The sequence below is a fragment of the Narcine bancroftii genome, chromosome 5, assembly GCF_036971445.1.
Source record: "Narcine bancroftii isolate sNarBan1 chromosome 5, sNarBan1.hap1, whole genome shotgun sequence".
NCBI lineage: Eukaryota > Metazoa > Chordata > Chondrichthyes > Torpediniformes > Narcinidae > Narcine > Narcine bancroftii.
The window spans coordinates 32,085,494-32,098,941 of NC_091473.1; the positions used below are offsets into that span (position 1 = coordinate 32,085,494).

Genomic DNA, 13,448 nt, shown 5'->3' on the forward strand with positions numbered 1-13,448 from the left:
TCATTAAACATGACCTACTACACATAAAACCATGCTAACTGTCCTTAATCAGCCCATGACTGTCCAAATACCTATATATCCTATCTCTCAGAACTCCATCCAGTAAATTACCTACAATTCACCAACCTATAATTACCTGGTTTATTTTACCCAAAGGACAGCACTCCTCACAGTATTCCCTCCAGCCCAAAATACTGCAATGCAATGATGAAAAATTGGAATCATTTTTATTATCATTGTTAGGCTCATCAGCATGCAAAAAGTTAAAAAAAGTTGAAGACTGCAGGTTACGAAAGTTTAGTTTATAAGTGACTATGACAACCTTGGGAGCCAAATACTTAACATACTAAAACACTGAAGACGTCTGTCAGCACTTTGAGCATTAATCTATTTAAAATAACCAGCTTGGGACTAAAAATATACAGATGCATCATATAAATATATTATTTTTCTCCTTCATTATCAGTAGAAATTTACAGACCAAGATGAACCCTCAAAATCTTACTCAGATTGAAAGGAGAAAAGTTCTGAAACTTTGTGGATATCAAATGGCCTTAATGGTGACTCACCATTTCAGAAAACATGATGGGATAAAGCTCAAAGAATTGGAGGAGTTGTGATCATGTGACAAGGAGTTGAAGAGTGTCAACATATACGTATGGAACCGTGCAGCGGAGCAGCCATTGTGGGAGTGGGACTTTAAGGCTTTGGCTCAAGAGGCTTCGGTGAGAAGAGGCTGTGCTTCTTTCAGGTAAGCCAAGGTTGAGAAAGATCTTTCCATATAAACCAAGACTAGGTCATGGAGACAGCAGCTCGGGCAGTGGAATGCTCAAAATGCAGGATGTGGGAAATCTGGGAGAGCACAAATGCACCTGCAAGAGGTGCAGCCCTTGACAAAATGAGTTAAGGAGATGGATGAACTCCAGACCATTCGAGAGGCAGAGAGAGTGAAAGACAGGAGCTTCAGGGAGAAAGTCACCCTCAAAAGTCAAGAAGAAGTTAGCTGGGTGACAGTTAGGAGAGGCAAGGGGGAAAGGCAGTCAGCACAGAGCACATCTGTGGCTGTTCCCCTTCCCAATATCATTCTGGATATTGTTTTTGGCAGTGGTGGGGGGGGGGGGGAAGAGAGGTAATCCATCAGGGACAAGTTGTAGTGGTCACTTTTCTGGCACAGAGTCTGCTATTTCAGCTCAGAAGGGATGGGAGGGGGAGGAGAGGAGAGGGCTAAGGTACAGTATCACAGCTGTAGAATGGGAGGATGCTGTGGAGGGAGTGTGTACTGAGTCAGTGTGGGTGGAAGTCAGAAATAGGAAGGGATTAATCACTGTACTGGAAGTAGTCTCTAGGCCCATAAAAGTAGGCAGGTTTTGGAATGGTGCAGAAATTATAGGGTTATTATCATGGGAGACTACAACTTCCCTAATGGTGACTGGCATCTCTTGACTGCAAGAGGGATAGATGGGGCAGAATTTTTCAGGTGTGTCCAAGAAGGATTTTTGACACAATATGTGGAAGAGGAGGGGACATACTGGATAATTAACCTGAGCAGGTGGCAGACCACTCAGCAATTCAGTGATAGTGACCCAGCTCCCTGAGCTTTAGCATAGTTATGGACAAGAATAAAAGCAGACAAAATGGGAAAGATGTTAAATTGGGGAAGGGCTAATTACAATCGGATGAGGCAGGAACTAGGGACAGTAATTGGGAACAGATGTTAACAGGACAAAGCACAGAAATAATGTGGAGTATGTTTAGGGACCTCTTGCACCAGGTTCAGGATACATTTGTCCCACTAAGGCAGGGAAAAGATGGTCAGAAAAGGCAACCATGGTTGACAAAACAGGTGAAGCAGCTAGTTAAGAAAGAAGGAAGCAGGAAAGAGGAAGGGTGCAAGAGAATTATATGGTAAGCAGGAAGGAACTCAAAGGATTTAGGAGAGCTCAAAGGGGGCATGAGAAGGCCTTGGCAAGTCATATTAAGGAAAACCCCAAGGCATTCTGTGCTTACGTGAAGAACAGAAGGATGACAAGAATGAGCTGAGGCCACTAAAGGATAAAGGAGGCAATATGTGCCTGGAGGCGGAAGAGGTTGGAGGTGTCCTAAATGACTACTTTGCTTCATTATTCATCAGGGAAAAGGACCTTGATCAGTGAGAGTTAGAACAGGATTTTGTGTCGGACGATGTTGAGATTAGGGAATAGGAAGTGTTGGATCTTCTTAAACAACTTCAAGATTTATAAATCCCGGGGCCCAACGTGATATACTCCAGGTTGCTGTGGGGAGGGAGGTAAGAGACAACTGGGGCATTGGGTATGATCTTTGCATCCTCCTTGGTCACAAGAGAGGTACCAGAGGATTGGAGAATGGCAAAAATGGTCCCCTGGTTTAAAAAAGGTTACAGGGAGAATACTGATAATTGTAGACCAGCATGTTTTACATCAGTGATGTGCAAACTATTGGAGAGGTCACTTGAGAATAGGATTAGAATTTATGAGCATTTGGAAAAGTACAGTCTACTCAAGGATAGTCAGTGTGCCTTTGTGAAAGGAAGGTCGCACCTCACGAGCCTAATTGAGTTTATTGAGGAGGAAACAAAAGAAATTGATGAAAGTAGAGTGATAGATGTGGTCCATATGGATTCTAGTAAGGCATTTGACATGGTCCCCATGAGAGACTCTTCAGAAAATCATGGTACTTTGGCCATATGGATTAAAAATTGGCTATCATGGAGAAAGCAGACAGTACTAGTAGACAAAAAGTCTGGAGGTCAGTTACTAGTGGAGTTCCGCAAGGATCTGTTCTGGGACCCTGCTCTGTTATTTTTATAAATTACCTAGATAAAGAAGCAGAAGGATGGGTCAATAAGTTTACAGGTGATAAGCTTGGAAGAGGTGTGGATGGAGCTGAAGGTTTTCATAGGTTACAAAAGGATGCAGACAGAATGCAGGGTTGGGTGGAAAAGGGGCAGATGGAGTTCAATCTGGATAAGTGTGAGGTGATGCATTTTGGATGGTCAAAGCGGAAGGCTGAGTACAGGGTTAATGGTCGGCTACTTAAGTCTGGAGGAACAGAGGGACCAAATTCATTCATCTCTCAAGGTTGACATGCAGGTTTTTAGGATAAGTTAAAAAGGCCGTTGAGATGCTGAGCTTCATTCATTGGGGGGGATTGGGTTCAGGAGTCAAGAGGTTATGTTGGAACTCTACACATCTCTGCTGAGACCACAATTAAAGTATTGTATTCAGTTCTGATCACTTCTTTATAGGAAGGATGTGGAAGCGATGAGAGGGTGCAGAGGAGATTTACCATGATGTTGCCTGGATTAGAAAATAAGTTTTATGAAGCAAGGTGAGCAGTACCAGGTCTTTTTTAATAATATAAAGATATAGAACATGGCAAAAAGCCATTTTGGCCCACAAGTCCATGCCACCCAATTTACACCACATTAACTTACAGCCTTGGTACATTGTGAATTGTGGGGGAAAACCAGAATCCCCAGAAACATGGGGAGAGTGTACAAACTCCTGATAGACAGATTGGGATTTGAACCCTGGACCAGTCCCAATCACTGGTGCTGTAAAGGCATTGTACCAACTACTACACCAAACATGCTTCCCTTTCTCTTTGGACGAAAGAAGGATGAGAAGTGACTTAATAGTGGTCTACAAGATTCTGAGAGGCATATACAAGGTGGATAGCCAGTGCTTTTTTTTTCCCCAGAGCAGAACAAGCAAACACCAGAGGACATCTCAAAACAGAGAAGGGAGGAAAATTTAGGGGAGATATCAGGGTAAAGTTTTTAAAAAAAAAACAGTTGTGAGTGCCTGGAATGCCTTGCCAGGGATGGTGGTGGAGGTTGAAACATTAGAGGTATTCAAGAGACTCAGACAGGCACATGGATGAAAGAAAAATAGAGAGTTACAAAGTAAGAAGGGTTTAGTTCTTTTTTTGGTAGAAATATATAGGTTGGCACAAAATTGAGGAACAAAAGGCATGTACTGTGCCATAATCTTCTATAATTCAGTACAGTTTGCAGTATAAAGCCACTTTCAGGTGGCCAGAATATTTGATTGTAAAGCCCCTAAAATACCTGAATGTGGCAGTTGCGAGGCAACCTGAAAGTCAAGAACCCGGCCCTGAGGAGCATTTACCTAACCCTCCTCAGGTAGGAATATTCTCCGACTCAGAGCATTCCCCATGGCACCCGAATGCAGAAGTGACTACGGCCACAGTCCACAGGAAATATTATCGCTTCCTGATAACGATCGTGACACTAGGTATGAATGTAACTGCAGATACCTGCAAGTCATTAATTGGTTTATCTCGTGTGTTAATCCTTTGGTCATAATGAACTGTTGCTATAACATGGGAGAAGGAGTGAATTTTCACGATTACAATTGAATACTTTTCAAAAATAAGTCTAACTTTATGTTACTGCGTATATCTGGGTGCATGATAGAGCATGCATGTATAATATCACTAACGCGAAGGAAACTTGAACTGAACTTCAAAAAGTCAGACTGAGATTGTTGACAAGTTCTGCTCTTATTACGTTGGCAATTGGGAAAAACAAGTCTCCAGGTTTTGAATCCAGTTGCACATTTGTCCCTTTTTGATTGGTTTGCTAGAAACGCCACCCCTACTCCCCGAAACAGTCCACAGGGACGTCCAGAATAAAGCCCTTAAAATGTTTTTAAAAGTATTTATTACTTGATCTTAGTTTAATTTGTTCAGCAAGCTTTTGTGAAGCTCCACTTGTTGCAGTTGGTACATTGCTCTTTCCACTACACTTTGGTTAAACGGGCCTGTAGGATTAAAGTACATTCCATGATCAATGTATATCCACTACAGTCAACCTTATCATCCTGATACAAGCTTTGTTTTTTGGGGGTCTTCACCAGAAGAATAAAATAGGTTAGTGTAAATTTAAGGTGAGTTTTTTTTTGCAATTAAAAAGTAAACATGTATCGTTTGGAATACATATGAACCGCTCCCTGGATCTCATTTAGGATGACAGTTTGGGAATATCTGAAGCTGTAACACCAATTCATTTATCTTCCTTAGTCACTTAGGGATTGATCTCACCCAGAGTTTTGGACATGGTGGATTTCGGTGTACTGGTTCAGATTAATACACTAACAGCTTCTCAAGGAAGCAAAAGCACAATAAGATGAAATTCAAGCAGGAATGTGTAAATATTAAAACTATATGCACAATTGCTTTCAGTGAAACAATTAACAGAAAATGCTGTATCAACTCTGTGAGTCAGGCAGCATCTGTGCAGAGAGGAAGTGTCAATGTTTAGGGTTTGCGACTCTTCTTCAGAACATCGTCGATAATTTGACTGAATTGACAAGAATTATCAACCGCATATATGTGTAAGCAGCCCTCTTACCTGCGAGTCAAAAGGTTAAGTGTTTTAATACCACCCCATGCATGTAATTTGGCTGGCTGTGATGCGCTATCGAGCAAAAAGCAGACACAAACCATAAAGTCGGTTCAACAGGCTTTATTCTACATAAACTTCCACAGAGCTGGCTGTGAGAGTGCTGTGCAAAGCTCTGAGACTGACCTCGAGGGGCCGAATCTTGCTTATATCCCGGAGGATGATTGGCAGCCGACCGGGTGGTGCTTGATCCATTCAGGTCGGCTGATTGGCAGCCAGCCAGGTATTACCTTGTCCTCCAGTGCTCTTCTGCAGGTACACAGGTTGCTCCCTGCAGTAGGCTAGTGGTGTATCACCACACAGGTATAACAAGGAAATGATGGTGTGGTGCTGCATTATCTGTGGACTTGACAGTTCAAACTACTATTTCGAAGATCGTGGCGAGTTTTCTGCAGCACCTTGGCCAACCTCATGTTCGCTCAGACACGGCTCTCCTTCAGCCGGCACGTTCAGTTGACAGAAAGGCGTCTTCTCCGCGGCCACCTGAATGTCCCAGCTGCACTCCCCCAGCCATGTCTGCCGGCGCATTATCTGCATCCAAGCACTTGAAAGCAGCTAAACTGTCTATGGTGATTTAAGTGGCAACATGATAAAGCCAATCTTCTTATCTCAGAACACATTCAGCTAAAAGGATCAAAACTGAATTCTGAGATAGAAACTGCACTTATTTAGCATCTCTAATAGAGTGAACCGTCCTAATGACATACTGACATAAGGAAGGCCGAAGAAATTGTGGAATTAAAAACACGATGCTGGAGAAACTCAGCAGGTCAAACAGCGTGAAGAATTGTAATCAAGGCAGTTGTGGGAGTTGGTGGATTAATAAAATACATCAGTGGAAAGCTGGTCTCCCAAGATGGAGTCAGAGAGATCAAGAAAGAGAAGTGTTACCAGAGACAGACCAAGTGAATCTGACGTCAGGGTGGAAGTTTCTCAGCAAAGTGAATGAAGTTGACAAGCTCATCATGATTGCATGAGGCAGCACTGATGTAATTGTCATTAAGATAGTGAAGGAAGAGTTGAGGGGCCTTCCCTGTGTAGGCTTGCAGCATGGCTTGCTCCACTAAGCCCACAGACAGGCATAAATGGGGCCCATGCAGGTACCCGCATTTTTAATTTGGAGGAAGTGAGAGAAGTCAAAGGAGAAGTTATTAAGGGTGAGAACAAGTTCAGCCAAGCAGAGGAGGCTGCTGTGGAGGGTGACTAGTTAGGGTCTTATCAAGAAAAAGCTTTGAGACCTTCTGTACAGGGGATGGAGATGTAAAGGGATTGGACGTCCATAGTGAAAATGAGGGAGTCAAGTTGAGGGAATAGAAAGGTATGAGATATCGTGGATGTAAATGGGGAGGGATTGGACCATGGGAGAAAAAAATGGAGTTGAGATAAGATGATACTAGTTTGGTGAGGCAAGAGCATGTGGAAACAATGGATCTAACTGGATAACTTGGCTTGTGTATTTTAGGTAGGAAGTAGAACTGGGCAGTGCAGGAATGAGAAACAATAAGGACGGAGGCTGTGGGAGGAAGGTGACCAGAGGTGATGACGTTAGAGATAGTGTTACAGAAGGTGGCTTGATGTGCTGTGGTAGGGTCCTGCAGAAGGGTTAAGTAAGAGGAAATGTTTGAGAGCTGTCATCTGGTTTTGGCAGGTTTGATAGTGAGGTTGGGATTGTTGTGGAGAGAGTAGAGGGCAGAGCATTCAGAGGAGGTGAGATTGGAATAAACGAGGGAAGTGAAGTTGAATCAGTTAATGTCTCAGCATTAATTAGAAATATAAAGATCCAGAGTGGCCAGGTGACCATGATAAGATGTCCAAGAGGAGGAAGAAGGCGGCGGGGTGTTGGAGAGTCATGGTCGTGGAAGTGGGCATAGAGACTGCAGTGATAGAAGAAGAGTTCAGCATCATGGCATGTGCAGAACACATTAACGCGGGCAGAGGGGAACAAAGGTAAGGCCTCTACTGAGGACCAAGTGCTCAGTGTCAGAGAGAGGAAAGTCAGACGAGATGGTAAAGATCATGCAATGGTCAGAGAGGGAGTTGGTGTGGTGGAGGGTATTAGGGTGGTTAGGGAGGTCAGAGGGTGTAACTGATAGGTAAGGGAAGTCAGAGGGGAGAGATGGAGATTGAGAAATTTGCAATACCAAAGGAAGTGATTTAATCAATTGTGTCCCAACTAGAAAATGAAATTGGGGGAAAAAAATTGGTCACAAAGGTACATTTTAAAGATAGTCTTAAATGAGGAGAAAGTGGATGACAGGCTGAGAAATTTTAAACAGCATAGTAGTGGCAGTTTTGAGAGCGTACTGTCTTTGCAGTGGAAGCTTTAGGATCAAATACTTATTTTAGGTTCAAATAAGAGATCCAAGTTGTTGTCTCCCACAACCAGCTATGGGAGATGGGTCATTGACAAGATACCAAGCTTTGCTAAACAGGCAGGTGACAAAAACTTCAATGCAATTCACAAAAGTACTGGAGAAATTCAGCAGGTAACAAAACATCCATAGAAAGTAAACGGTAACCAATGTTTCAGGCAGACTCCTTTTTCAGGAATCACATTGGTTACCTTTTTGTTCCTATGGATGCTGCATGACCTGCTTTGTTTCTCCAGCACTTTCATGTATTGCACTCGACCCCAGCATCTGCAGATTATCTTGTTTAAATTGCAATGGCTTCAATCTGTTATTCAGATATTTCATTAGAAAAGTTGCATCTTATACAGTGAGGATGTTGCATTCCTTCAAGATGGTTTTCAACCCATCTATAAATCTTTTATTCTACCCATCTGGTATTCTTTTTTTCCATTTTAGAGCTTGGAATAGAGTGTCCATGTTGGGAGTCTGATGTTAGGCATGCAACACAAACGGAACATCCAACATAGCCAAGAATACTCAGGCTCAGATGCCAGGGATGTTGGCTTGGAAGAAGACACTTATCCAGAGAATTTTCTGGCATTTTTCTAGTACTTTCCAGTACCTGCTACAGATGGAAATACACTGGACAGCAGGGATTACTATTGCATGGTAGACATGAGTTTTTGATGGATTTAAGATCTTGATCTGCGAATGTCCTTTTCCTTAATCAATTAAAGCTGGACTGGCACAGAAAGGGCGGTAGTAAATTTCACCACTCATGTCTGTCTTTGTGAGGAAGTTCCCAAGAAGGGGGAAGTGGTCCAACTTTTTTTCCAGAAATGAGCGTGAACTTTTCCTGTTGAAGGGCAGTATGCTTCAGCTGAGATGAGTTGAAAGAAGACCTTTGCCTTGCAGACGTCAGAAGTAAGGCCCATCCTCTCATTTGCTTCAGAGAAACTTGGTAGTCAGCTTCCATACTGTAGCTCTACTGAGAATGAATCCAGAGAATAACCACTGCACATTGAACAGTTTTCAACCACATGACAACCCCAAGAAAGCATCAGCCACTAAACGTGGCCACACTAAAGCCTTTGACTCTAGCATTTAAGTCAGTCTGTGAACCCCCCTTCCTCATATTTAGCTACCAACAAAAATTCATCTCCATCTTATAATAGCTAATGTTATGGTAGGAACCACTGGATCCACATCAAAGCCAATCTCAATGACAGTGTTAAGTCAGGCTGTGTCATCTTCTCCCAATGGCATCTCGCCACCAACAAATTTCTCATAGGAGTGGAGCTAATCTTCAGAACAAACAGAAATTTTTCAGCCTCATTAGTATGGATATTAATACTCAATTCATGTCTGCAAATGGCATGGCCAAGGGTCAATAAGCAGGAGAAAATGTGAACCATGAAAACCTCTCCTCACCTCTCTCCCTGCAAGTCAATTCCGACATGTTGCTATTGTCATATGGATAAGTGATTGGATAGGATTCAATGTAGTCAAGGAAGGGAAGTCACATGATAAAAATGGAGAATTGCATTGTTTGCTATGCCAACAACTCAAGTGATAATGCTGCATTGCCTCAGTAAATAAAATGTTGGAGCATTGATTGGATTCATAATTTCTGTAGAAGGATAACTAAATTGCAGAGATTTCAATGGAGATGTGCAGGTTAGAGGAGTATGCTCAAAAGAAAATAGAAATCTTATCAATAGTTTTCAAAAACACAGTCACCACCGTGTTTCTCTCTAGAAATAAAGCCTCACAGGAGTACCAGTATTTTTATTTAGAATGAGAAATTAATTCATAGATTGGAAAGAGAGGACAGAGAATACATTGGGTAGAAATTTAGAGCTGGGGTTGGAATCTGAAGGAAAATGTGCATATTAAAACAAAGATGATAAGTGCAAGTCAGATAGAGGGAAATAAAAGGTACCAAAAGAGTAATAGGAAGATAATCATGGATGGGAAAGATGCAGTTTATACTTGAAGAATAAAATTCATTAGGCTCTAAAATCAAGCCTTAAAATTGTTGCAGTTATATTGCTGTTTAGAGCAGCAAAATAGTTTTTTTTAACCCCCTGGAGAACACCAATAGTTACATTCATGTCACTTTAAAACTAAGGAGTTTTGAAGAGCAACTTCTTTCTCTATGTGGAGTCATCATTTTCTACAAAGATTCTTTCTTTGGCTTGGCTTCGCGGACGAAGATTTTATGGAGGGGGTAAATGTCCACGTCAGCTGCAGGCTCGTTTGTGGCTGACGAGTCTGATGCGGGACAGGCAGACACGGTTGCAGCGGTTGCAGGGGAAAATTGGTGGGTTGGGGTTGGGTGTTGGGTTTTTCCTCCTTTGTCTTTTGTCAGTGAGGTGGGCTCTGCGGTCTTCTTCAAAGGAGGTTTGAACTGTGAGGTGCCAAGATGCACGGTTTGAGGCGATATCAGCCCACTGGCAGTGGTCAATGTGGCAGTCACCAATTTAGGCAGTCCTTGTACCTCTTCTTTGGTGCACATCTAATTACATCAGAATCAAGTGAACATCATTCAGCTAAAACAAATCTGAATAAAAACAAGCTAAATGGATGAGTTTGTCAATGATACACATACTAAAATATGCTATTATATATTCCCAGTGCAGTGCATAAGCCCAGACATTTTATTTAGAGAATTACAATGTCAGCAAACTACCCACCACAAATGCATTTGCTGAATATAAATACTGAAGGAAAAGTGACAATACACAAGTGAAAAAAAACAAAAGCTAGTAAAGGAAATCATTCTCTCCCACAAATACTTGGATATTTAAGGTTCAAAGTAATTTTCATCAGAATGTTCACATCTGTTTGAACGAGATTCAATGGCATAACTAAATGAGAATACTTGCTTTCATTCATAAAAGCAACTTTGGCCATTCAATGGACGCATTCCAAGACTCTGTACTGGTTGTCATTGTTTTTACCGATTATAAACAAAAATACAGGTTTGTTCCATGACAGACCATTGCCAAATCACACAAAAACTGCAGTATTTTACAACAGACAATATTAAAGATCCGATAAGGAATGAAATAAAGATCACCAGGATTTAAAATATTCATCAAATCCTGCAAAAATTGTTCCTTAATCCCCAAACAATTGAGTAAGGAATCCTGGACATCTCAAGCCCAAATACTTGGCATCAGAAGTTCAACCTTGACTTGATGCAGGTTATATTTTGCTGTCATTTTAATGCAAAACAATAAAAACTCAACAATCACTTTTAAGCAATGGTGATTTGGAATGTATTTGCTGAAAGTGCAATGAGTAAGCATTTTACAGTAACTTTCAAAGGGGGAGTAGACATGGTTAGAAAAGGAGTAAGTGGTACCTTAGTCTGGTGAGAGAAGGCTGGGGGCACATAGGCACAATGAACTGTGTGGCTTCCTTCTTTAATTTATGACTCTTGCTTGTCAGTGTTAGCAGTTCCTCATGAAACAGCCAGCAGTCAGCCATGCAGAGGCCGCAAGGTATCCAAAGAGGAAGCTGCTTGTTAAAATTCCCCTACGTGTCTATAAATAATTGTTTTATTAAAATGAAGCTAATTAGATTAGTTCAAAATATTTCAGTTAAATACAGTATCATAAAACATTTTGAAGATCATTTTAGATGCTCTTTTTCCTGAGAGAGGAAGGTATTATTGTTAATATCCAGGAGCAAAGTGCATTCGCTTATATCCAGGGATATGGATCTAAATTAACTATCCTCATTATCCAAAAATGTTAATGTTAACTAGATATAGTTTTCACTACTTAGAAATGTATTTACCTGCCCAATTCTGTACACAAATTGAGACCTTATAATTTTGTGGGGGGGGGGGGGGGGGGGGTGGCAAATGTTTTTTTTTTGCCTTTTATTTCTATGAAGAACAGCAAACACATGTCTTGAAAACTGCCACAACAATTCATATATAGTCTGAGTGAATGACAGCTTACTAAGGAATTCGTAAATCAAATTTTCCTCTTGCCTGGCTAGCAATTATGGAAAAAATCCAGATAACAAGCACTGTATATTTCTGGGTAATATTGTGTTACATAATACTCAACAAATTGTCAATTTTTATTTAGTAAATAAAGTGGAATAATAAAAATATATTTTTCATATCTCTGTATATAATTCCACTGGATTGAGGATCATTTATTACAATGGAAGAATAGAAAAAATAAACATTTTGCTTTCAAATTGCTCTCTTCTCTATATTATCCACCATATTTAACAACATTTTTTTTTTTAAATGTTTTATTGTTTTTAATCCAGAATTTTACATCAGTAAATAAAATTCTATTAATGCTGGAAAGCATAATACTGAGGTATAGAAGTTGTGGTGTATCCAAACTCAATGTGACAAGTTGGTCCAAGTTCCATCCAGATGTTCAAAGAGGACCAATGGATAGGAATGATATGTGCGTGCTTGAGGCAGAAATCATATTAGAGGCACGCAGGGAACTCAGGCTAGAAAAAAGGCCAGTTGAATTTCCAGAATGATGCAAAGCAACCAGAAACAAGCATCAGTGTGTTTGATATGGGAGAAAATTATTTGCATAACCTGTATCATTCAGAATATGGTGCATTTGTTGAATCTGGAGGAAACAGCAAACCTTATCCATTTCAGACAAATGTTTTTCAAATATTCAAGTCAAGCTCAATTTTAAAAGCACTTTAATAATAAACAGCAAGTGCAAAAAAAATAACACAACATGCTTTACAAGGCAGAGAGAAGCACCCAAGGAAGGGCATGTGTAAGTTTTTAAAGATAGGAATGGAGCTAACAAGTGGCATTACTGACAGAGTTTCAACTGGCCTCCAAAGCAGTCAGAAGTGGAGGAGAGAGGAATAACAAGCAAGGTTAAGAAAAGAAAGGTAAATGCCTGGTCACTGACATGGAGAAGAACCGAAAGGAAACTTGTATGAGGGAGTCTTCTGTATTCAGAAAAGACGGTGATATAAACTGAGTAACTAGTTCGACAGAAATGGAGAGTACAGTGGTAATCCATTTAGATCAGTGGTTTTCAGCCTTTTTTCTTTCCACTCATATACCACCTTAAGTAATCCCTTACTAACTGAAGAGTATCTATGGCATCCTATGTCAGGCGCATGCTTCGGGGTTCAGCAAAGGAGAGAAAGAGGTATGGCCAAAGACAGATGGCATCAAAAGAAAGAATGATCAAGGATAGAAAAAGTCAGAGGAAATGGAGGTCAGGCAACCAACAAAAAGACTCCAAAACAATGACAACTAGGACAATCTAGTTGTATGAAAAACTGTTATTCAGTACTCTCCAAAATGCAAATGCAAAGTTTGTTAAAATGCTTCCATGTGTGCACAGAATGAATTACTGTAAATATATGAATCATGCACAAGTTAACCAAGCTTCATCTTAGTTGGATAAAATACTTGAGGTAACCTCCAAAGTAATGTAATGTGCATAAATCTACATCCAGTGAAGTTCTTACAACATAACCTGTTGCACACTGTGACAACCTTTATTTCGTGAACAACAAACCTGTTGCCGCCAAAAGATTACATGAACAGAAGCAGGTGTAGAAATAATCTGGGAAAGTACACCTGCCCCCTGTGACAGGTAGAAGAAAACAATCTCTGTGTTGGTTACCCA

General features: G+C 40.8%; 1 protein-coding gene across 8 annotated transcripts in view; it reads right to left on the reverse strand.

The window, feature by feature from the left end:
* LOC138763236 (microphthalmia-associated transcription factor-like) overlaps window positions 1-13,448 on the reverse strand; it is a 296,887-nt gene that overhangs the window by 281,271 nt on the left and 2,168 nt on the right. For 4 of the 8 annotated variants that reach the window (XM_069937072.1, XM_069937069.1, XM_069937067.1 and 1 more), the window contains exon 2: window positions 11,168-11,348. The exons of the other annotated variants lie outside the window; for them this stretch is intronic. In XM_069937072.1, the coding sequence (XP_069793173.1) occupies window positions 11,168-11,292 (125 nt within the window). In that variant the 5' untranslated portion in view covers window positions 11,293-11,348. The remainder of the gene's footprint in view (window positions 1-11,167; window positions 11,349-13,448) is intronic. 8 annotated transcript variants of the gene reach the window in all.